General features: G+C 39.5%; 1 protein-coding gene across 1 annotated transcript in view; it reads right to left on the bottom strand.

Moving 5' to 3' along the window:
• Window positions 1-3,323: 3,323 nt before the first annotated feature.
• The window catches only part of tnfsf10l (TNF superfamily member 10, like), an 82,097-nt gene continuing 58,954 nt past the window's right edge, over window positions 3,324-26,466 (bottom strand). The window contains exons 3-7 of the mRNA XM_006806897.2: window positions 15,329-15,365; window positions 15,122-15,229; window positions 11,761-11,924; window positions 11,307-11,417; window positions 3,324-11,194 (exon numbers count right to left, since the gene is read on the bottom strand). Of these exons, the coding sequence (XP_006806960.1) occupies window positions 11,009-11,194; window positions 11,307-11,417; window positions 11,761-11,924; window positions 15,122-15,229; window positions 15,329-15,365 (606 nt within the window). The 3' untranslated portion in view covers window positions 3,324-11,008. The remainder of the gene's footprint in view (window positions 11,195-11,306; window positions 11,418-11,760; window positions 11,925-15,121; window positions 15,230-15,328; window positions 15,366-26,466) is intronic.

Raw genomic sequence — 26,466 nt, forward strand, 5'->3', positions numbered from 1 at the left:
AACTCACCGGTTACTTCGTTAACTGAAACTGGCTTGTGGTCCAAGCAAGAACCACATCTTTGGTAACTTTAAATTTACGTGGCAATTTTGAACGGAGACCTTCCTTAGTTAAGCTCCACTGCTCTGTTGATTCAGATCACAGGGCATCATCGGCATTTCCTGCATCTAAGATGAAAGAGGAAGGAATGTTGGTGTTGTCTTTTTTTTTTTCTTAAAGGTGGGGCAGTCAGAAATTAGATACTCTAAAGCCATCCCCAGAGGATAAGATGGGCATGCACAGCATAACTTCTCATCAATTAAGTAATTTTAATAAATAAATAAATATTCTGCTTAAGAATGAGCCGTCTTTTGTGATGTGCTGACATGGTACTTGTGGCCCATACAGTCCTAAAGCACCACACACAAATACACACTGATCTTATTTGGATTGGTGGATGTGTGTTTGGCTCATTGGTTCAGAGAAACAATGCTGCTGGTTATTATCTCTCTCTGACATAACACAGAAATGAATCCAAAGAAACTCATATTGAGTTTGACAGGAAGATATCCATGCAATTCTGGCCTGCTCCACATCTCTGCTGCTTCCTGCTGTTCTTCTTGTTCAAGCCGCTTCACTGGCTCAGTGATGTATGGTTTAGAAAACAGCAACGAAAATTACTCCATAACGTCAAAGAAAAATGCATTACATAAGAAACCGAAGGTACCAAAGTTCAAACCAGCACAGCACAAGACTTAGGTATTGAAGTGGCTTATGTTACATAAGGTTAGATTCTAAGGTTACAATTTTAAGTCTCTTTTCTCATGAAACAAACAAACATACCAAATACATTTTGGTATCAGTCACATGTGATATCTAACATGCCTAACAGGTACATAAAAAAGAAGGTAAGAAACAGATAAATAAAAACAATAAAAAAGCAGTTATATTAAATATTTGTATGGAGCTTTTGGGCTTTATTTCCCAGTGTTTCACCAGTGTATTTCATTGTACAACAATGTACAAAGGTCTTCAGCCATCTCTTGTCCTTAATTCTTTATATCTTACTTCCAAGCAGCCAGAGTTTCTTCTAACTTCTAACTCTGTTAAATTTTCATAAATTCTGTTTTCATGGATGCCTGGATGTTAAACTTGATTGTTACACACTCTGCGAGGCTCCTGACTACAGTATCCGTAATACTCCAACAGTCCATCAAGTGGTGCAGCTTTGTAGCTTACCAAAGTCGTACTAAAACATTTTTTGACACATTTTTGATCTTGGTGTACCACGTAAAATCAGTTCAAGGTCAGTAAGCACAATCAGAATTCATACATAAAGCGCACTGTCGACTTTTGAGAAATTTGAAGTATTTTAAGTGCAGCTTTTTGTCCAAAAAATAGGGTAATTTTCAGCCTGGAGGAATGTTCAGATTTTTCTTTTGGTTAACACTGAACTATTAATCATTTAAATATAACAGAAAACCATTTCTTGAGCTGAGAAACATCTGGCCCTTCAGTAGACCCATCTGCTGTTTGCTGAACTCTCATCAGAAATGGTCTCATTGGAAGAGTGGCTGTAAAAAAGCCGGAAGGGAAACAGGGAGAAAAGGCTGAGGTATGACGAATTACACAAGAACTGGAATGAAAATCGGTGCAATACCATCTGGAAAACATCTGATTGGCAACACCTTCATTTTTGTAGCATGACAATGATCTCAAAAACACTGTTAATGGAGTAAAAGCATACCTGAATAGAAAAATACACAATGGAATGTTATCTGTCACGGATTGGCCTCCCAAGAGCTCGGACTTCCACATTACTTAAGGGCTGTGGGATCATCTTGACGAAGAACAGAACAAAAGGCAGCCAACATCCAAAGAGTTTTGAATGTCCTTGAAGAAGCCTGGAGTACTATTCATGGAGACTGCTTCAAGAAATTACAACAATGATTGCCTAAGAGTTCAGGCTGAGCTAAAGAATAAAGGTGGTCATACCAAATATCAACTTTCACACACATTTTCCTAGTAAAATATAAGAAATAGGGGGTCGCCCAAGACGTTTGCACAATACTGTAAGATGCCATGTTAAGATACAGAAGTTTAAGTTGAAGATTTCTTTGTAAAGTAAAACCAAAATTTCCTTTGGTCATTAATTTCACTTCTGTGGCTGTATTCCACTTGATGTATCCTGCCAAAATCCAAATTACAGCTGCAGTTACAAAGTGCTCAGTTTGCACAGGATCAATATTATCAAGAGACCATCGTGAGGAAATTATGGTGGGCAATTTGTGTTGGAATTTGTACTTGACAAACTGGAGACATTTTGAATTCGCAGAGGGTTAAAATTACTGATAGAGTCAGCAGTTATTACAAATTACTGGATATCCTCAGGTAATAAAATTCCTGTGTGAACAAAGGTGAGCCTTGGTTCTGGATTAACCTTTTAACCAGTTGGACAGAGGGAGCAGTAAACGTGTTGTAATTACACTAAAATCTTGTAATTACAGTGCCAAAGAGTTTACGTCTGCAGCCGATCAAAGTGGCAGGCAAGATAGCTTTGAGAAACTGGGTCTGTTGTTTCAAGACAATCAGACAATTAACTGTAAGAGTTTTAGATCATGAATGAACAATTGGTATAGGTTGCTGGTGTTACCATTATAACACCAGCAACTTATAACATCCATACAAGACAGGATGATTCATGCTTTTGTATTTTTTTTACACCAAATTCTTACCCTACCATCTAAATGTGGCAGTAGAAATCGACCCCCATGAGACAAGGCAACGTTTTCTGTTGTCCAAATTTTGGTGAGCCTGTGTGAATTGAAGCATCAGTTTGCTGCTATTATCTTATCAGGCAGGAGTGGCACCTGCTGTGGCTTTCTGCTGCTGTAGCATGGCTGCTTTAAGTTTTTTGTGCATTCAAAGATGTTCGTCTGCATAACTTGGCCATAACGAATAGTTTTTTTGTTACCTTCCTGTCGAGTTTGGCCATTGTCCCAGCACGTTCTCACTCCTGAGCGTACATGTGTAGATTCATTCCAAACAGTTCTCACCTTTTCATTTTTTCTGATCTCGTAATGTAGAGACATGTTGGGTGCCTGGAAGCGTAATATATCGACGATTTGTCACCTAGCGTAAACTGTTACGCTTTGGGAGTGAGAACGTGTTGATTCTCCTCACCTCTGAAATCAAGAAGGCATTTTCAGAGCATTCTCTGTAAATCCTAGAGATGGTTACGTGGAAACATCCCAGCAGATCAGCCCATGTGACAGCAACAACCATGCCACATTCACTTACACAGTCACTTACATCTCTATTTAAAGCAAACAACTTGGCACTGATATTCCTGTTTGACAGTAGGCACTTTATTTGAGCACAAAATAACACAGAAGAGCATTATTTTTTAAAAGGCACAAGGCAATCAGCAGAACTTTACATGTACATTCTTCAGTTGGTATCAAATGTGATTTTAAGAAAAGCAAAAGGATATGTGTTGAACAGTATCTACATTCATAAACCGCTTTAATGGAGAACTGTTTGTTTCACTGATCCCTGTGATGAGAATCAGTTTGTAGTGTATTAACATGTCATTTTTTATAAACTAGAAGACATATATGAGCAGAAACAATCATGAACGAAAATCTCCACCTCGTGACTGTAGTGTACCAGTGACCTCATAATCTCAGATTCAGACAGTGATAGCTTCATATGCTGCAAGCCTAAGAAATCAATTCATCAATGTAGTTGATTTATCAGAGTGGGGAATTGGAAACAAGCTTTATCTAACACTAACAACACACTAGAAGCTGTTTCATAATGAAGTCTACGATTTATGTTGTATATGTGCACTTGATTCATTTCAGCTCAGTGTAAGTTGCTCTCTGTTTCACCGAGTATGTCCTCTGCTAGACTGTGTGTGTGAAGCAGAGTGGAGAAAAGGAGTGAAAACCACAGTAGACAACTTGAGGACAATACAATACGCTACTGTGACTGTAATAAAAAGTTTCCAACTAGTGCTAATCCACCTAAATTCTTTGCTTGTGATGATAGTTTGCTACAGGAACTGTAAACATTTTCATGCGCTCAGGGAGTTTTTTCTCTACTCTGACGGGCAGGAACAGAATACTATCTCTGTTATGGGTCTGTCTGATTCACAAATTCAGCCCTGCATTTTCTTCACACAGTGGGGTCTAATGCTGTTCTTGTTTGTGTTCAAAGAAATCTTGTGAGTGAGTAAATGAGTGAAGCCTCCGTGAGCCAAAAGGTGAGGTTGGGGCTAATTTACATATCTACTGAGCCATGAATAGTAAAAGTGTTGTTTACTTTCTAAAATTCTAAATGTGTAATTTGGTGGTAGAGTGGGTCACCGGAATTCAAAGCACATTCACTCTTGTAGTCTTAGTTAAGCTAGCATTGGAAAGGAAATGTGTTCATTTTTGGAAAGAACAGAATTATATGTGAGGTTTTGGACCAAAGCTTAGGCAGCCAGCTGATTATGAGATTGCTTGTTTCACATCCTTGGAAAACACAGGCATGCAGGCAAAGCATAAACAGCATTTGTTCTGCTTTTGTGCAAAACATTTAATGTTTAATTATGCAAGCGGTGCTGCTTAGTGACAACTGATATAAATCTGCATAGCGGTACACATCAAAGTCAGAAATAGAAGCAGCAATTTAAAAAAAGCACTCTGCTGTTTTCAGATGCTTGTTTGGCATATGTTCGACTTCTTGCGTAACAGTGATTGTCTTTTGTTTGTAAGATATTCAAATATGTACACAGTGTCAATCCTCTGCAGTGGGGGAAATTTGCCTGTCCTCGCCTCCTCGAGGGCTGTTTCAGTGCTTGCAATAGAATATAAATGTTTGAGTTCTGACAAGTATGCCTGTGCAGATATAAAGACATTTGGGGAATTTGGTTGTGTTTGTCCTCTTCAGTTGCTGTGTTCAATAAATTTGCCAAATAATACAAAACAGTATTTATCATTGTGTCAGTTCCCTGCAAAAAATGGCAAAAGGAAAACTAATCTGGTCCTGGTGAGTTGATAGAGTTGTTTCATGTCGGTGCCAACAGAGCACTGCCGCATATTTGCTGTGCATGTGGTACTCCACCAACATTTGGGGGTGTATTTCAAAATCTGCCAGTCACTCGAGCTGTTAAATAGACTTAAATTTGATTATTTCTTTAAGTGTCCTGCAACATGCAGCTATGTAATAAGCAACAGATGTTTCTTAGAGCTGGTGTTGAAACCAAATATAATGGCTGGGTTGCACCTGGGGAACAACTTGAACCATAGAAAATTAGCTAACTGGCAGGAACTGTGGTCAAATTATAACATATAATGGTCTCACTTGTAGTTCTGTGCAAAATCATTATGGTAACATGTTAAGATATGTAAGGTAGATGGTTGCTATGAATTTAAAATGTATGCTTCAAGTTCTTCCAAAATTTGGCTCTCAGTGTGTGTTTTATGAGAAAGGATGCATTCAGCTTGTTTATTAGTGTCCAAATGGTTTATTTTGTCGGGGAATCACGACCTCAGACCTTTAAATACAGCTACATCCTCACCGGGATCAAAACAGGAGCTTGAAGGTGGTGTTTTTCCCACCCCGTGTAAAGCCAAGACTGGAGAAGCTGTTGTGTTTGGACACCCAGTTTGTCAAACTGAAGCTGGACTCGTGAAGCACTCCCCTTTAAAATATATATCTATATTCCACAAGCCACGCTGCTTGCAAAATATAAACACAGCATGAATCTTGGATGGAAGCTCAAAACAGAGCATAACTGGAAAAGATCTCAACGCTGACTTACATGAGGTCTAGATTTTAGAGTGCCCCACGGTGATGGCTTAGTTTCTCTTTCCAGGTCTTGTAGAGAGCAAGAGATGGACAATTTGTCTGACTCGCGGTCTGGCAGTTTCAAGCGCAATGCTTTCAACTGTTGTCCAAAACCACTTTTGTGCATTTTTGTGCATAACCACACACACACACACACACAGATACACGCACAGGAAAACAGACAAGATCTGATTTCAAACTAAAAGCAATATTTTACCAAAACACATCAAAAACAGGCCTTGCTCAATAATAAAAACTGAACTACAAAGCTAAACATCGCTGGGTGGTGATGTTTTATCATTCACAATCCAACAGATTTAACCAAACACGTGTTGGATTCACAGCAGACCACACATATATTTGTACTCTTGCTATCTCACAATACGACCCTTCTAATTATCATCTGCTGGATGAGCAGCATTTACATATGATAAACTTTGGTTTTACTTTAAGTTGCCTCATCAATTTAACTTTATGCTCTCGCTTTCTCATGCACTATACTTTCAATCTTGCCAATATAATAGCAACAATTTTGTATTTAGTAAGGCTTAGAAGTAGTAATTGAGACCATAAACACATCAGCAATGTGGTAGAGTGGCTGCAGATAAGTTAAAAAGTTAGACCTTTTGCTCATTGGCCTCCATACAATCTGACTTCTTTTTGTTGCTCATCAGCCTAGTAAAATCCAATGATTTGGATTTATTTCACCCCCACCAAACACCATCTGATGTAGATGTTTTGAGTTACTTGGATGATTTGTTGTGACATTACCCCACAGTGTGCTGACAAGCTTATGTTTTATGTTTTTAAATGATAAACTTAAGCAGCATGTATCCTTATTTATACATTATCTAACAGAAAGTGAAATGCTGAGAGATGAACACACTCACTCTGCAGGGTACTACACATGAAAAACATTTTAGCTTTAGAAATCTAATTAACCAACCAGCAGGAGTAACGAGTGTGTACACAGAAATGTAATGAAATGATCTGTAAATCAAATCATAACAGAACAACTGTCCAATTACTTGCCACATATGGATCTCTGTAAATCTTTGGCTTCAGTGTAATGAATACATCTCAGAGGACAATTATTTATGGATGGAAAAGTTACTTTACATGACATAAACTTCTCAGTTATTATCTTGTGACTCTGTGACACATTGTGAAACATTTTAAATCACTAAATCACTATGTTCAGCGACCCCAACACAGCTAAATGCTGAAATGTGTTATTTTATAATCATTTCTATTAAATCTGGAGCAAATTTGTAACATTGTTTTTACCTGCAAATTGTAAAAGCTAAGTTAGCCTAGCATAGCCCAAAAAATAAACATGGAAGCCATTACCACGACTTTTCCCAATGCTCACTAATTGCTCACAAATAGCCTGTCTTCTATACTGTGAATTTAATAAAGCTGCTACTAGTAAACATTTGTTTCAATGTTTCTTCTTATCAATTCTACTGTTTCTGATACCTATGCTAATCTAAGCTAATTATCTACTAGCTATTGCCAGCTACACCCCAGTCATACAGGCCTAGAGAATGACTGCTGTGGCAGCAACAAGTAAAAGTGTGAAGTCCCCAGTATGTTATTGAGTGATTAATGGAGGTTACTGGTAGTCACTATGTGAAACTGGCTACCAAGAGGATGTTGCACCAAAAACCTTGTTAGCAGATTTCTGCTGTTGCATGAGAAACACTGACTTGTCTACAAACCCTCGCCAATTAGTCACCAAAAGACAATGAAATAAGGAAAGTACAACATGAAGACAGTTCTCCATCAAAGTAAAAGGTGCATCTTTTGAAACGCATTGATTATAGCAGCAAAGCACAACATTTACTTAGTTAACTTTCTAGATTTCTGGTTTGAATTGTATATTTTTAAGTTTTACTAAGGTTTGGAACATCTTTGCAGATAATTCTACAACTTTCCTGCAAATTATCGGCAACTTCAGTAATTTGCTAGCAACCAAAGCAATCACACAGGTTTTTGTGTCTGGCTAACAGTTTAGTTGGCAGAAAGTAAAATTTTAGCTTTACCACAAATACCTTTCCACATCAAACCAAGATACTACCAAATCTTGGTTAATGGCTGACCTACACCTAAATCACCAGATGAAAAGGTGTTTCTCTGTTTGTTTGTTTTTTTCACTCAAAAAAATAACCATTTAAACTGCAAAAGGTAGGAAAACTTTGTATATGTGGTATAGAGATTTACAGTTATAATATTATTGCACATGTTGCATAATTGTTGAAGTTACCATTTATTATTTTAACGTGAATATAACTTGACTTCACACAGGGAGCGTTAGAGCAACAGAAACATGTGCAGGTGCGTGCCACCCAGCAAAAAATTGAGCTTAAAACAGTAATTTAATGCAATATGAGATTTGCCTTTAATTTTGTGATTTGAGCAGAAAATAAACCAGCTCTGTTGCTGTGTTTTCATAGCATGCCTGTGCGCACCCTCGCTGTATGCCAGATCACTGACAATTACCAGATGGCACAGGGAGGCTAGACAGCCCAGATTAATCAGGGCATATGTCTTCACGCTGGATGTGACATTGGATGATGTGTGTGTCTACATAGCACAGGCTAGCCTGGATGTAGTGTGAGGTGATGTGTGTACTTTTTTTATGTGCACACAGAGAAAAAAGCATGTAGGGGTTGTGTCTGTGCTAGGCGGTGGATGGTTTATCTCTGCAAATATCCTCTCTCACTCGTTCCAAATCTTGGGTCTTTGTTCGCTTGACTTGGTGTGGGATCCTGTGTTTCAGATTTGTAGCATCTGAGTGTGTTTGAGAATACAGTTTCTGAACTGCTCATAATGTTTGCAATTGTTATGTGTATGCACCAGTGTTACTAAGTGACTGTCAGCCAATTTTAGTCAGCTGTTTGTGTTTCTGAACAAACAATTTCAGCACCGATGCATTAAATTAGTTTCCATACCCTATTTCTTTCACTGTCACTGACGTCTACAATAATAACATAGCTGAGGTTACATAATGAAAGTATTGTTTATCTTCCCTTAACATGGGCACAGGCTGCTTAAAAACCAGCCTTTTTGCCAAGTCAAGTGCTTTACATTTGTAGTCGTTCTCATAACCAGCAGGGGGCAAATCTCTTGTTGCAGAAACAGGTCTGATCATGTAGAAGTCAGTAGGAAAATTATCTCACATGACGTCTGACCTCAGTAAATAATGTCCTGATGAGTAAATGTTTGCAGACGCAAGCTAAAGATACCGACCACCACAATGCTAAACTCAAAGCTCGAGAATGTCCACAAACCAGTGGGTGACTGTGTATTCAAACTATCAAAATGTTCCTTTGAGTTTTTATGCTAAACCTATGTTCTTGCTTAAGGTGTGGATTTTTTGCATTCTGAGTGTCCAGATGGTGGTTAAAATGTTTAGCACCAATCATTTTTCAGCAAGTAGAAGGACAATATGTTCCACTCTAGCTAGCACAGAGAAAGCTTTTATTGGCCTTTATTTAAAACGAGTCGCCACAGCGGATGCATCCACATATTTGATTTGGCACAGATTTTTAGGCTGGATGCCCTTCCTGTTGCAACCCTCCCAGGGATCTCCACCTTCTCTGTGTTAGCTACTATACTAGAGGATTTTTCTTTTTTTAACTGAAGCATTGACATTGCTAGAGGCTTGACAGGTTTTAAACTTTCCCCAAATGCAGAAGCTAGACCAACAATTACAGTGAAAGAAAGCATAGAAAAAAGTGCTCATGTGAATGGGTGAATGAGGCAAGCTGTATGAACCGCTTTGAGTGCACTATATAAGAACCAGTCCTTTTACTAAATGCTGCAGTCGTTTTAGGTAAGTGCACAATTTGCCATGTTCAAGTTGAGCTACTACCCTGGAAAGATAATGCAATACACCAATAACTATGTTAACTCCATGTATCCAAAATGAGATTTTTATATTATGGAACCAATGATCATTGCAGTGAAAACAACAACTCCATGTAACCCAACCTAAATGTCACTTTAATCCATGCTCTCTGTGATTGTGCAACTAGACTATTTGCATGTGTTTCTGTCATCTTCTTCTCACATTGTTGCTTTGTGGTTGGTTGCATAACTGCTCCATGAACTCAAATATAATGCAGCTTCACAGGTTCGACAAGATAGATAAAATAGTTAACATGAAAAGATAAGAGAAGGAATCAAGGGAAAGAGAAAGAAGAGACATCAACCACGCAGAGTGGTCAGGCTGCATACTACCCACAGCATCTCTCTGTCCTTTAATCTTTCAGTGCCGGGCTAATTCTTATCAAGATTTCTCCCTCCTTGTTTTCACTTCTTCTTGGCTTGCAGACTCCTCTTCAAAAAGCTCTTGGCTCTTTCTACAGTTTGTCACAGAGGCAATCCTCTTCCTCCACTAAAGGTCTTTACATAAAATCCACAGTTTTAGTGTTTCGCGAGTAGGAAGTCTTTAGATTCCCCAAGTGGTTTTAAGTCCAGTCAAAGGTAAAATAAAAACGAATTACTTTTAAAATCACCACAGTCCATTGTGTAAATCTCATTCTCAGCCATACATATGTACAGAACTCCCATCGCACACTTAAAAAAGAAGTTTTTGCTTTGGTTTGATTGTTTCATTTTCTTCTGCAGCCGTTGATGTAGAGAGTAAAGTTTTTATTTTTTGTAAATTCTTCAAATCCAAACCAAGGGTTTAATTTTTTTCCCATAAAAAGGTCACTGACATATTCACACATGTAGGGTCGTGTTATATCGAGATCTAGATAGCATGGTGGACTAATTTCGGAACTTCATCTAGAAGGTTGTGATCTTATTTTTTTCCTGTGGCAAATTCCCCCTTAAGAATCAACTGTAAATCAAAGTCCTCACATTTATTTATTTTTCATAATTGCACATGTCTTTTATCTTGAAGTCTTGCTTTCTCTTAATCAAGAGAGTAGGAAAGGCAAATCCACTATCCTCCTGCAGCATTCTTCACCCATGTAGATCTTTCAAACCCCAGTTCTTCCATCCTTCAGTGCATCTGCCCAAGCAAACACTGAAGATCCAGACCTCCATCTCTTCTTCTGTCTATAGGACCATTCCCCCCCCCCCCAGTCAATGGATATTCAAAAGGCCCCAAGCTCTCCAACCCATCTGTTTATCCATCCATTGTCCCATCTCTTCTTTTTTTTCTCCAATCCTTTTCTCTCAGAGGTCCAGACGGAAGGCGCCAAAGTAGCTAGCAGATTCTTCTGCATTTACCATGGTGGGGGAAGAGACAGAGACGAAGATCTCGTCACCGGCCCTCAGTTCAAAAAGTCCTCCCTGGTAAACGGAGTGTAGGGCGTACTCAGCGTCTGGAGCCCAGCACTTGGTTCCCACACCTTTCAGGAGCTGGAAAAAAGAACAAAGAAGAGAAAATCATCCCAGTGCTAATGAAAGTGCTGAAAGGTACAAATACTTCAAGGTGATCTTTGATTGTTTTAGGAAAACAGAGATGCTGTACCTGTATGGGGCTTGGGTAGGAAGTTTTCTTGTAGACGCACTGCACCAGTTGGTGGCTGACGCTGCGCTGGTCCCCCTCATTTGCAGATGGGGATGGATAACGGAAATACACCTGGACAAAGGTGGAAATAAGTTAATGCAGTGAGCTGTTTTTTGTTTTTTCCTCTTTGACGTGCCCTTGTTTTTGACAGAAAAGCAGGTTTCCTGCAGTCTACCTTACAGGTAGACCCTACTTGTAAGGTAGACCCTACGATAATAAATCCAATCATCCAATCCAATAATAAATGTTGTAAACAACAATTAATGGTTAATAAAATTGAATATACAACAGTCACAGACACCTTTATTCGGCAGCTATCACTACAAGGTTTTGACAAACTTGTCATGTTAAAACACACAAAAATATGGCTAGCAAAGTGCCTGGAGGATCTCCTCCATCTGCATAGTTTTCTCACCTGTGAGTACAGATAGTACCTCCCATCTTGGGGCACTCGGAGCTTCCCATTAGACAGGGTCATGTTGTGCAGGTGAGCTCCTAGGCTCTGATTGGCCCATGAGCGGACCAAATGACGGCAGGACTGATGAAGACCAGGCATGGTGCTCAGGGAGGAAGAAAACCCTGTTGGCAAAGATTAAAAAAGTGTCAAGAGACAAATTCTAAACAGAAGAGGGAAGAAAAACTGTCACATGGGGATGGAAAATAAAAGGAGTGGGGAAAAACAAACCAGCTAAAGCCTAGAAATCATAGATTGGATGTAATAAAAAAAAAAAATCAATACCAGCTTTAAAAACTAAGCAAAGACACATATCAGTGAGTGTTTGCCCAAAGCTCAAAAGCAGCAGCAGCTGGCAAAATGAACCTTGAATAAATACAGTTTATGACTCCAGAGTAGTGCTTTTCTTTCTTACAGCCGCCAAAGTTGAGCAATAGTTTGCCTTTTCCCTTATAGCCCCTAAAATATTGAGAAACGTCTGAAATACTGAGTTAAAAAAGATAAAATCCTGTGATAAAAAAAGCACTTTTAATTACAGTATTATTCAAAATTTTGGTGAATGATGTTTACTTTACACAGTTGAGCCAGTTGCACCATGTCTATTGGACAATGTAGGTGATATGAATTTTCCTTCTGAGTACTCTGTAACAGGGCACTCTGAAGTGCACATTCAAACTTGTACAATGGCCACTTATAGCAGAAGTGGCGATTTAATCTTTGGTTAAGCCTGTTTCACCGGTAAGAGGCACCAGCTTGAAGCCAAAGTCCTGTAAGATGCAGGAAATACTGAATACTGCTGACTAGAACCATGTGTAGCAGTTTTCCTCATGGCAGAAATTAAACATTTAACACAAGTGATTTCTTGTGCATGCTGGCTTTATTTCCTCTGCAGCGTGTACTTGTGTGACTAGTGTGCAAATCTGAAACACTGCCATCAACAATAGAAGCTTAAGTCTATAACACTACAATGTAAATGCTGTGATTTATTAGCACATAACATTCACAGAGACCTTAACTGAATAAACTCTTCCATCTGATCCAACGCTATTTACAATCCAGAAGTGCGAAAAACTGCAGTTCCTTTAGTGGCCACTTGAGGCTTCAAAAACAAGTCAGTTTCCAAAGACTTGCATTAAAAAACATGTTTACAGCCTGATACCAAAAACTGTGCTAGCTTTTCTCTTCATAAGAACTCCATGCTGGGTCATTTTTTATTTTAGAACACATCCACCTGGATACTGAAAGGATGGGGGGTACATTCACTTTAAATGAAAAGTTTTCCCAAAAGAGCTTCACCTCTAGTCAATGAAGTGGACTGCACCATTGTGTACGTGCTGTTTTAGCAGGTACTATCCGAAAAATAATATGACTGACTGTATGGAACAAACCATCCAAGACGTGTGTTACTGACCTGTTGTCTGTGTGACAGTCGTGACAACTTGGTCTTCAAGATGCACTGAAACTGGAAAACGGTAAACGGAGATGGTGTGCCTTTAAGTACAAGTTGCATTTTTTGAAACTTGTTGGCTGCACCTCTGCAGTGCAACTTTTACTTTGAATGTAAAAGTAAATTTATTGTACAGTTTTTCAAGTTGCACTGCTGCTCAGCTAATAGTTAGCAAGTATTCGCAGACAAAGATGAAAAACAAGAAACTGAGGCAGTTTGTTACCAAACAAATCGATTGCTTGGAGGTTTTTGGTGCAGCAACTTCCGTGCAACCAATTTCCAGCCAGAAACTATCAGAAACCCTAACAGCCAGTCAGGAAAGACACAGTTGCAACTAGCAAATGGTGATGTCCAACATGGCGATAATTCACGGCATAGCTCTTAATGTCTGCAAAATGCGTGCAAGCTTATCTTCATTAACTGATACGTAAGCATGCTGTGCTTTTGCTGTGCTTCTGTCCACATAAGGTACCTTAGGGCTCGAAACAAACCAACGCAGCAGCCAAAAGGCTAACTCCGAAGCTTCAAAATGGACAGTCCAAACCCAGATGGCGAAGTCATGGTGACTACTTCAATTCTTTACACTTTCAGTTGTAATTAGTTGGGTCATAGCTTGTGTGTGCCAGCGTGAAACAGTTTTCTTCATGTGTAGGATAACTTCTCTTTCTAAGAAACACCCATCGCGGATCAAAGTTCCTCCTGTATTTCCTTATGAGAAATCCAGGCTTAATGTGTGAACCTCACCCTCTTACACACACACAGTCTTTCTAGCTCTTGCACACACACACACACAGCACATTTCTTACCCTTTGTCAGCTCAGTGGAAATAACATAAGGAAGGCTTTGCCAGATTGTGAACACCCTTCAGTTTGCACGACCGATTCAGATGAAACAATACCAAAGTCATGAAAAACACATTCCAACTTTAAATTCCATGTTTTATAACGTGTGTGATTCTGATCTGTGAAATATATAAATATCTACTTTACTGCCACATACAGCATACTGGTAGACCTCACAGACTCAGCTTAAAACTTCAGTGTTTCTTAGTAAATGCCTCGGGCACACAGGAAGTGGTACGAAAAAGAGCAGAGTAGACTTTAATGTGCTTCTAAACATGCTACACAGGAAAATGGGGAAGAAACTGTGATTTGTAACTTTAACAGATAGAATAACTTAATAATCCACCCATTCATCTTTTTTAATTGGTTATACAGATAGGACCAGTGGAAGGGCTGGAGCCAATCTCTGCTCTCATTGGGCAAAAAGTGGGGTACAGGCTGGACAGGTTGACTTCCATCACAGTTCACTACTTTTGATTAAATAAATAATCAAACGTACATGTTTTTGGTTTCTGGGAAACCAGTGTACACCAAAGAACTCAATAATAATACATTTTATTTCTTTGTGAATAATTTTAATAAACAAAGCTTTCTAAACAGGACTGTAGTGTGTGTAAATCTGAAAATAGCCACAGGGTGTGCGTGACAGTCAGGGATTGTAGCGCTACATTTCTGTGATCTAAGGAGCTTGGAAAGAAAAGCTCTAGACTTCTTTAAGTTTCTTGAAGATTTTTTATCTTTCATCCGAGAAGCTTCTTCAGATTTTTTTCTTTAGATATTTTTAAACTTCATGAGCAGCTGCTCCCAATGCTCCTCAGTGTTCCTTAGTCTAATATTCAGTCCAGATGTCTGCACCATGTAGGAACCAAAACTGTTTAGCTTATCGTTGGTTTTATCTATTCAACCCACAGTTTTGTGCATGCTCGGCACATGCAGAACATACGGCTCAGCGGCAAAACTTTCATTTTCCTCTCCGACTTCCCGAAATCTTTCGCCTAGATTAACGATGACCGCTTAAACACAGATGCCTCACCTTGAGAACTGGCGTCTCTGAGGGTCAAGTGGGCAGATGGCCTCTGGGTCACGGGGCTCATAAACTTTGACCCTGAGTTGTTGAAATTGTGAGGCATGGTTCTCGCCTCTAAGGGAGAAAGGGGATCAAAGAACATTAAAAAAGTTAGTGAGAAGGTGTGTGTCTGTCTGTGTTTGTGTGTGTGTCTGTAGACAAAGGGGTGCTCACCAGTGAAGATGCGCTTTGAGATGATGCTATCTGCCACCTAAAAGAAAATATAGAAAAACATACAAGTCAACAAAAATGTGAGAATAAAAAAAAAAAGGAATTGTTCACTTTATGCTGTTAAATTTAACATCTTAGCGTGACCTAAAAAAAAAGAATGTGCAAACTCACTGCTGGATAAAAAGTAGGTTAATGTAACATGTTGAGCTAGACTAGCTCGTTTCATCTGAGTAACGCAAATAACAAAGGATTATTCACACAGGGCTGGATAGGATACAGCTGATTCATCTAATGCCATCCACCAAAATTACCGGACATGTAAAAAGATATAAAATTGTGATATTTGTGTAAAAATCTCACATCAACTTTTGTTGATAAGTAAACTAAATCAGCAAAAATAAAGTAATTTTTAAAGTGTATTTAATTTATTTTTGTATATTTTGTATACTTTTTGTTTTTTGTCCTAAATTAAATCTCTATATACTATTTACATGTTTTAAATACATTTATTTATTTAAATGATTATATTTCTATTTTTTCCAATGCTTTTTGAAGCATAATAAAACATTAGCAATAAGCAAATAAAATATAATGGTTAACTTAATTCTCTAATGCCTGACAGGAGGTCAACTTAGGTCTGATGACTGTTGTAAATACACGAGCATAAATCAAAGTTACATGAACTTTCCATAGTGTTCCAGAGAGAGAGAAAACTGCTCATTTTAAGTTAACTACAGTACATATTAAATAACTGAGAAAACGGGATTGTAAATTGAATTATTTCAGGAAATCAGAGTATCTCCAGTCACAGCTCTACATTGCATAGCCACAGGAGCACAACATCCTTAAACTATGCACGAAATCAGTCTTTAATTAATCATTAAAGCAATTAAACAGCACCACAATAAGGTTTTGAACTTGGGAATTAATGGTCCCATAAATCACTCCCTCACAAATGTTGTCTGTAATTGGATAAAGTACAAAACACTAAGTGTATGTAAGTCAATTTAAAGATAAATGCACTGTGTTGTACTGTAAGTGTTGTCTGTCAGTCCATTTTTACAGCTTTGTAACTGTTAATAAAGATGAGCTTGTCCAGCTAAAGTGAGAGTCGAAGGTGTTATTTAACTCTGACTGTAAAGTGAATCATTAACCTGCAGTTGTTTCTTTGGGCTCCTCAGACAGCCAGAGCCAGTTTTATGGGTGTGAAGTGGCTGCAGTGGACACAGTTGTTTTGTTTGTGTCGACTGTTCTGTAATGAATTTATTGATTCTATAGTTGAGTAATATTTGTACAGCCCTAAAGCAGAAATGTGTCATGGTTGAGCTTCGTGATGTTTACGACACCGTCCCAGCTTTGATTCACATAGGGAAAAGAAAGTTTGCTAAGAGAGGAAACCTCAAGGCAACAAAGATGTAAATATTAGGTTTTTTAAGTTTAGTCGCTAAAGGTAAAAGATATTTCCTTTTTTTACAGGAAAATCTTCAGTTGACCCAAAATGCTGCACTGATAACACTAACTGGGACTAGAAAGAGAGAGCATATTTCCCCCATTTTGGCTTTGTTTTGGCTCCCTGTTTAACCCAGAATCAAGTTTAAAATATAAAGTCTTTAATAATCAGGCCCCATCTTATCTTAAAGAGCCTTCAGCTTTCAGGCCCCTCATCTGTAGAAACAGCTCCAATTTGGAGTTGGTAGACAGACTCTTTCAAGATTAAGTTTTCCGTATAGTTATGCTGGACCAGGTGACCCTGAACCATCCCTTAGTTACGCTCCTAAAGACTGAGACTGCTGGAGGATTTCCCATGATGCCATTAGCACTTCTCCTCCAATCCCTTCTTTCTTCCTTTGTACACCACTATTGCATATCATTAACTTTTGTCCCAGACTGCCTTTTGTCCTGTTTATTGCCTATGGTCTATTACCCCCTCACTCCCAAACCAGTTGCAGCAGATGGCTGCCCCTCCCTGAGCCTGGTTCTGCTTCTTCCTCCCCGCCATCGTAAAGTACTAGTGGAGCTCTCCCTCTAAGACCTTGCAGGTCTTCACGTCACAACAAAGTGCCTTGAGATGAGTGTTGCTGTGAACTGGTATAATTAATCTGAATTATTTTATCGTAGCTCAACTAACTTTACTACACTTCTCTCAGTGAGAATGAGGGAGAAGGACCTGATCCTGATGAATAATGACTACAGGAGAAAGAACATTCAGGACATTTTCATCAGCAGAGAATGTGTGGAGAGGTTTCAGACTTAGCTTAGTTTTAAAATTGGACAATACACTACATGCTCCTTTTTTCTTTCATTTTACACTCTCCTGTCTTTTTTTGCCTTCTTCCATCATCTCAACTCTAAAATACAAACTTTCCTTTTCTTCACTCAACAGCACACACGTCCCCGTCGTCCAGTCTCTGGTTTATTTCTCCTGCTCCTCTCTATCATTTATGTTCCCAGCTAGTGGCTTTTGTTTCATCCCAGGTGTAGACACAGCCAGGACCAAAATACAAACAACTGACAAATTCAAAGAAAAAAGAACAAACAGCCAAAAAAAACAAGCAGACCCTCAACAGCACAAAGTGTGTTCTAGTAAGGTGTTTGGGCACCTCGTGCTGCCAGAACAGCTTCGGTGTGCCTTGGCACTGATTTCTCAAGTTTCTGGAACATCAATCTACAAATGATATTCTTTTATTGGGTGTTTTGATGATGTGGTGGAGAGTGCTGTGAAAAGCATGGACCCAAAGATCTCCCACTGGTGTTAAACCGAGCTGAAAGGTGGTGACTTAAAGCGAAAGCATATGATTCTCATCAAACCACTCGGTGGCATTGTCATCCTGGAGTCTGCCATGAGGATACAAGTGTTTTAAACTGATCTTTCCCTCTAAGGAATCAAGAAAGCCAACCCCTAACAGAGCCACCAGACCCCACAACAGCAAGGGTCAAGGGTTTAAGTTCTTCCTTTAATTTGTCACACACACACACACAGATGTGTGTTGTCTCTCACACACACTCAGTAAATCTTCTCCTGCACACTCTCATGCTAATGCTTTCTCTACTGACTCGTGTTCCTTTTTGTTGTCTCTCCCACTTTGTAAATCAAGCTTCAGTTGCCTTTTGTGCATGAAATAGATTTCCCTCAATTTTAACTTACTTAGCGAGCTTTTAATTTATAATTCCTTTGACTTCTCTCCCCCCCTTTTGCCTCTTCTCTCTCCCTTTCCCCCCTTTCTACTACATGTCTGCCCACTCTGCCCACCTGTTGGGCTCATGTGGTCAATCTGAAGTGCCCCGAAGCTATGCACTGAGCTCCTATTGAAATAAATCTCTGCGATTAATTTGCAGAAATACCACAATATCCTGAATATGATTAATTCCATTTTTAATGGTCACCCAGCTGCCCACGTGATGTTATTCTTGGCAGCGGGATTGTTTCTCCTGCACTGAACACTCAGCTCAACCTGCAAATTGAGCATGATTGCTCTGGGGTTCAGTATGTGTGTGTGTGTGTCAGCGTGACACCACGGCTTGTGTATATCCTATGTACTCTAAGGGGGGAACACAATATAGAAAAGTGCAACTCAAAGTGTCGGCTGGTCTCGCTCGGCGTAGCGTGCCTGTCTCTGCCTAACGTTCCTTGGGTCCTGAAACCAGAAAATTACCCCCACACACACTTAAAGAGAGAAAATTGCCAACAGATTTTCTGCCCTGCATGTGGCTGCAGTTGAAGAAAGAAGGGGGGGAAAAAACAACCCAGAAAAACACAGTGTTTCAGAAGCTTTCAAGCTCTTTCAGGGCAACTCTGGAGCAACATGTTTTCATTATGTCTGCTGTCTCTGATGCTTAAGTTCTCGCTTGGGAAACTATGGGATGGCTACAGCGTGACATCAGCTACATGCATATTGCTGCACACAGGACTGGAAGGTTTCAGTGGCATCCTGAAAGATTCTGGACCAGCAGCACTTTTAAATGTGAAACCAGTGTCACTTGGAGTTATAGTGCTTTGTTTCCTTTACTGCCATTTGCCATCTGGTTTTTATTTACAACCTTCTGTATGCAGTTACATATGCTCACTGGCCACTTCATTAGGTACAAGGTGTCAACCGCTCACTAATGCATTCAGCCAATCACATGGTGGCAACTGCATGCATTTAGGTATATAGACATGGTCAATACGACCTTCAAATACCAAATAGGAAATAAAGCTGAGGAAGGAAGTAAAAATAATCGCTTATTACAACCAAGGTATTCAGAAGAGTGTCTCTAAACAGACTGCAGGTCAATCCTTGAAGCAGATGGGCTGCAGCAGCAGAAGACCACACTGGGTGCCATTGCTGTCAGCTAAGAACAGGAAACTGAGGCTACAGTTCACACAGACTTAATCATATTGGACAATATATTGGACTATTGGGGAAACATTGTCTGGTTTAGTGAGTCTCTTTCTGCAGCCACATTTGGATAGTACAGTCAGAATTCAGTATAAACGACATGAAAGCATGGATCCATCACGCCTAATAAAAACAAACCGGGGTACTAGTGGTGTAACGGTGTAGGGGATATTTTCCGACTGGGTTTTTTAACATGACAGATCTCGATCCAATAAAACACCATTGGGGTGTTGTGTGTTTTGTGTGCAAGGTGTCAAACTTGCTTGAAATAAATGGCAGGCCCTGATGTGAAAACATACAGCACATTTTAGATAAAAATGATTCCTGCGGGATTTTTCCATAAAGACATAAAACACACAACTGGCCGCGGTGAAAGTAAATTATATTCTGAGCGAGGATGATTTTTCTTGCACTGTCCAAGTCCATTGCTATGAGAGTTAAGAAACACTTGCTGAAAAATGGACTGTGAGGGAAGAAAAATGAGTTCGGACATCTTAAACATATAACGTAAAAACACATCTAAGTGTTGTTCTGCATAAGTAAACACAATAATTCCTTCAGGTGAGCCGATCGCATGAATTATACCTCAGTGGAAACTTGCATGGGTTGTTTTCAGTATGATGAATTGGTAATAAAGGGAACTTTTTTCTTTCTTTCTTCCTTTCTTTTTTTTTTGATTTTCCAACTTTCCCCTCTGGTTGCAGCTTGAAGTCATTACTCTGCCCTTTTAATGAAAGGTTAATTATGGCTAGGATCAAGAGATAATTCTAGGTAATAGGGGTTTGTTGTAGGAGTAAAACAATTTCAATTATTTAATTACACTTTTAAAAACAAATAGCTTGATTAAATTAAAAGCTGGAAGCTGCATTTGGATTACTCTGGGACACATTTTAATTGAATGAAAAACATGGAAAAGTTTTGCACAGAAAGCCATCCTGGTCTTGAATCCACGGGATATGAAAACTTCAGCATGGACACCTGTTCTTTAGCTGAGTTAAGGGCTGTTATGGCCTTAAATACAAGTACATAAAAATAATTCCTTACATTCCTAATTAGGTTTGATTGTTGCTAAAGGCCACATGTTTGATCACAGTTAGTTTGAACTGATGCTGTAATGACTGACATTGTGAAATATTACCAGCATGCTAACATGCTAAGTGTGACACTGACATGGAAGTCATTCCTGGTATGAAACTATGGAAACTATTTGAATTTGATCTGTTTTCCTAATTTGGAAGCAGACCTCCAGTGTGGGGACGTTTCCATTTCAGGCTTCACTGTTGGAACAAGAAATAAAAAGAGACTTGGACCCATCAGTATAGAAGAAGACGTATCAAGATTGTGATATGTTTTTCAAAGTTAGAACCTCTTGTAATCGTGCAAAGTAGCTGAAAGAAGATACTGATGCCTCACACCACACTGGAGGTCTCCAGCCAGCTCATTCATGGCCTGCTGCCACCTTGTAGACTTTGTTGCTCAGCCAGTTTTTGCCAATAACAATTCACAAATGGCCTTTAAAGTGTGTTTTCATGCCCATGTCCACAAACAAAGAAAAACGAATATACATGAATACTCATCAGTTTTGCATGGAGACTGTTGTGAGTGGGTACAAACATACCAGGCATGACAATGCTGGTGCTTTAAAGGTTGAGGTAGAATATTTTTATGGACATTTCATTAAAAAACAAAAATGTCAACCTGTTTGCGGCACTAGAGAAGCACTAAGTCGATTGCCTGTTTATCTTCTGAGCAATCTAGGAACCCACCTTATCTTATCTTAGCCATTTATCTGAGGATTGCTTCAGCCAATATTTTGGACCTGCGAGACCAAGACTTCCTGTTCCACCCACTGATCGCTGTTTACAAATGTAAATAAATTTACAAAAGCAACTAAACAGCAAAATGATGGTCATAGAAAATCAGACAGCTTCTAGTCTAATTTACATTTCAGCAAATAGGCTCCTTCTCATGTTTTGTATCTGCATGCAACCAAAGCCTGGTCAAACATGAGTGATATTACTGGGACTACAAACCGCAACCAGAAAGCTATAAATAGTTATTCATCCATGGGATCACAATTTTAAGTGGTGGTCATTCATTAAAAATGTCAGTTACACCAAATCATCAGATCTGCATCTATCTGTTATTTATTTTTGCCTCATGTACAGTGGGGCAAAAAAGTATTTAGTCAGCCACCGATTGTGCAAGTTCCCCCACTTAAAATGATGACAGAGGTCAGTAATTTGCACCAGAGGTACACTTCAACTGTGAGAGACAGAATGTGAAAAAAAAACAAACCATGAATTCACATGGTAGGATTTGTAAAGAATTTATTCGTAAATCAGGGTGGAAAATAAGTATTTGGTCAATAACAAAAATACAACTCAATACTTTGTAACATAACCTTTGTTGGCAATAACAGAGGTCAAACGTTTACTATAGGTCTTTACCAGGTTTGCACACACAGTAGCTGGTATTTTGGCCCATTCCTCCATGCAGATCTTCTCAAGAGCAGTGATGTTTTGGGGCTGTCGCCGAGCAACACGGACTTTCAACTCCCGCCACAGATTTTCTATGGGGTTGAGGTCTGGAGACTGGCTAGGCCACTCCAGGACTTTCAAATGCTTCTTACGGAGCCACTCCTTTGTTGCCCGGGCGGTGTGTTTTGGATCATTGTCATGTTGGAAGACCCAGCCTCGTTTCATCTTCAAAGTTCTCACTGATGGAAGGAGGTTTTGGCTCAAAATCTCACGATACTTGGCCCCATTCATTCTGTCCTTAACACGGATCAGTCATCCTGTCCCCTTGGCAGAAAAACAGCCCCATAGCATGATGTTTCCACCCCCATGCTTCACAGTAGGTATGGTGTTCTTGGGATGCAACTCAGTATTCTTCTTCCTCCAAACACGACGAGTTGAGTTTATACCAAAAAGTTCTACTTTGGTTTCATCTGACCACATGACATTCTCCCAATCCTCTGCTGTATCATCCATGTGCTCTCTGGCAAACTTCAGACGGGCCTGGACATGCACTGGCTTCAGCAGCGGAACACGTCTGGCACTGCGGGATTTGATTCCCTGCCGTTGTAGTGTGTTACTGATGGTGACCTTTGTTACTTTGGTCCCAGCTCTCTGCAGGTCATTCACCAGGTCCCCCCGTGTGGTTCTGGGATCTTTGCTCACCGTTCTCATGATCATTTTGACCCCACGGGATGAGATCTTGCGTGGAGCCCCAGATCGAGGGAGATTATCAGTGGTCTTGTATGTCTTCCATTTTCTGATGATTGCTCCCACAGTTGATTTTTTCACACCAAGCTGCTTGCCTATTGTAGATTCACTCTTCCCAGTCTGGTGCAGGTCTACAATTCTTTTCCTGGTGTCCTTCGAAAGCTCTTTGGTCTTGGCCATGGCGGAGTTTGGAGTCTGACTGGTTGAGGCTGTGGACAGGTGTCTTTTATACAGATGATGAGGTCAAACAGGTGCCATTCATACAGGTAACGAGTGGGGGACAGAAAAGCTTCTTACAGAAGACGTTACAGGTCTGTGAGAGCCAGGGATTTTCCTTGTTTGAGGTGACCAAATACTTATTTTCCACCCTGATTTACGAATAAATTCTTTACAAATCCTACCATGTGAATTCATGGTTTGTTTTTTTTTCACATTCTGTCTCTCACAGTTGAAGTGTACCTCTGGTGCAAATTACTGACCTCTGTCATCATTTTAAGTGGGGGAACTTGCACAATCGGTGGCTGACTAAATACTTTTTTGCCCCACTGTATGTCTGACACAGTATTGTTGGAGAGCAGAGAGTCATAAAGTCAGTACCGTAAATGAGGATAACACATTGGACTTCTTGCCTGGAAGTAAAATATAAAAGTCTTCACTGATGCACATCAGTTTCCTGTGAGTTACACTCCAGCCACTGAACCCCACTGGACTTTGCATTCCATGGAGCCCATCTAAAGTCTGAAGCCTGGAAAGAGTTACTGTGTGTCGGAGGTCGAGACAGTTATTTGAGTCATTCGCCACTTAAATGGCTCCCCGCAAATGACTAAAGGCCGCATTGACAACGCATTGGAGCTGCTGCATTTCAGGTGAGGTTGTTTTCTGTTTTCAGGGGTTTTATCTTCTTTACTTTTGATGTTTTACTTGGTATTTCTATGTTTTTTTGAGAACTGTTTGCATTGATTCGTTTATGGTGTATCCTGACAGTTTTTTAAATTTAGGACTCTTAACGTCTTCTAAATGATTTTTTTTCTGCCTGCTCGTCTAATAAGATGGAAAAGGCTTTTTTTAAGCTGTCTTTTCTAAACTGTTCATTCATGTCCTTGGAAATCAATCACACACAATCCTTTTAAGAGCCTCCTTCACACACATGCACACATATCCTCCACACTCACACTAATGTTTTGTTTTACAGCTTCATATGTCAAGATTAAAAATGAGAACATCAAGAAAGGCTCAAAGATAAGGCGCCAATGCTGAGAAAGGAATTCTTTACCTTTTCACCCTACTGAACTTTTTTGTGCCATGCAGGAAGAAGAATGACAGGAAAGAAAGGAACAATCAGCCAGAGATACTTAGTAGCAGTTATATAAAATTGTTCTGAGCAATAATTCTCTAGGCTTTCTAAAGGTCTTTCACTCATTTTCCATTATTGTACCTGACCATCTCTAGAGATTTTGTTTTCTTCAAGCCACTTAACATTGACCTATGAAAGGATGAATCAATGTTGTATCACAACAGACAACTTCGCGAATAACCAATTTTAAATTGTATCTTTAGGCACAGCAGCTTTAGCAGCAGCTTTACACAAAAGCACATCATTTCTTCCCATTTCTATAGTTGAAGCTAATACCACCAACAACACAGTTTGACAAAAGTACAACATAACTCACCATGGTGTCCTCAAGAAATTGGTGGAAACTGGACAAATGGAGGACAAAAGAATAAGTGTCAGGCCTAAGAAACTAGCACCTGAAAGTCATGTGCTTAAGAAACAGAAAAACCTCCAGCAAAAACCTCTATCTAACCCTTCATTCGTTCACTGAAGCCTCACCAGAAATGGTCTCAGTGGAAGGATTGGTGTTAAGAAGCCATTCCTAAAGAACAGAAATGGAGAAAGGGCTGAGGCATGGCAAATTACCAAAGAACCGGACTGAAAAGCAGTGGCAGCAGAGTGATAGATCCTAATTTGAAATGTTTGGTCCACGTTGTTTGGAAGATGTCAGGAGAGAGATAAAACCATGAGTGTCTACAGCCAACTTTGAAACATGATGGTCCACCATTGATCCACTATGCAATTTGCCTGATTGCTGATGGATTCATTTTTTAGCTTGACAATGATCCCAAACACACTCCCGATGCAGTAAAAGCATACCTGGATGGAAGAACATACGCAGTGGAACACCATCAGTCACCCTCAGTCATGGATTGACCTCCCCAGAGGCTGGACCTCAACATTTTTGAAGCAGTGTGGGGCCATTAAAAAAACAACTACTCCTAAAAAATACTTAAAGAAGTTACAAGAAAGCTGCTTCAGACAGTTCAGACTGTGCTGAGGAATAAAAACTGTCAGAGGAGGATTAAAACTGTTTCTTTCAGATAGAAGAGAAACCGAGGGGCCGCACCAAGACCCAGTATAAGCTACATATGGAGCTGGAGCTGAAAATAAGCACAATCGCTGCTCTTCAGAAGGATCATTTGCAGTCAAATGTTGTTTGGTCATTGCAAATTACAGTTTTTATGTCAGTGAAAATTAAAGAATGCCTATCAATGCATGAAACCCAGATGAAACACTAAATAATTGCCATAACTCTAACAATAATTCATCTAACCTTACCAAAGGGCTCAATAAAACCTCTTTCTCACCATGCAGTGAATGCTTTTGGGCTTATTTTCTGCAACAAGGAAGTAAGTTTTATTTGTTTGTGGCTTTACCCTTAATGAGGATTTTATCAGCCACTGTGTGATGGTGGTTTATGGTGAAAGACTACACTCCTGCCCTCATTAAGGAAACTGCTTTTGTTTCCAGTAAATCACTATGGAGGCTCTGATGTGACAAGCCTCAAAGTTCAAGTTCACTGCCAACGTGACCTTATGCGAGTGCATGTTGATTACACCCACCTGAGGGCATTTGCTGTGGTGCATCTGTAAAAGTGTACGCATTTGTGCAAATATGCATGAGCTTTAGGGAAGCCTGAAACAGCTCAAGTCCAAAAAAACCCCCGTCCAGCTGCAATAACAACAACAAATAAGCCCTGAACTTTCCTCTTTCACCCTGTTTGGAACAACAGACAGAGATAAAAATAAGTGGATTTCTTCACGTCATGCTATGTCTGGCCAAAAGCTTAAAAAAGAAAGAAATGGAGAAATCGAGGGAAAAAATGTAAGGTTACGGTACGAGGAGAGAGACAGAGAAAGAGACAAGATAGCGAGTAAATCCTTAAAAATGTCTTCTTGGAAGCTCTGCTTTCTGTCAGCACTCCGATATGGGGGGAACACTGGTCAAGAGGGAGTCCAGAAGGGTGTTCTAACTTTTAAATAATCTGCTGGATTAATTTGTCAGAATGCATATTATCTCATGCCTATAGATTAAAAAATCTACTTAATATGTCCTAATATTTCTTAATAAACTGGCAATTTTACTGGTTCAATCTATGATCCTACATTAAAGTCTCCATTCAATAATGGGAGTTAAAGTACAGAAGTAGCTGCATGCATTAAGAGTGATAAAGAGGAAACACGCAGCCTGGACATGGCA

This window comes from Neolamprologus brichardi, chromosome 3, assembly GCF_056152115.1.
Source record: "Neolamprologus brichardi isolate AB-2024 chromosome 3, ASM5615211v1, whole genome shotgun sequence".
NCBI classification, from domain to species: Eukaryota; Metazoa; Chordata; class Actinopteri; order Cichliformes; family Cichlidae; genus Neolamprologus; species Neolamprologus brichardi.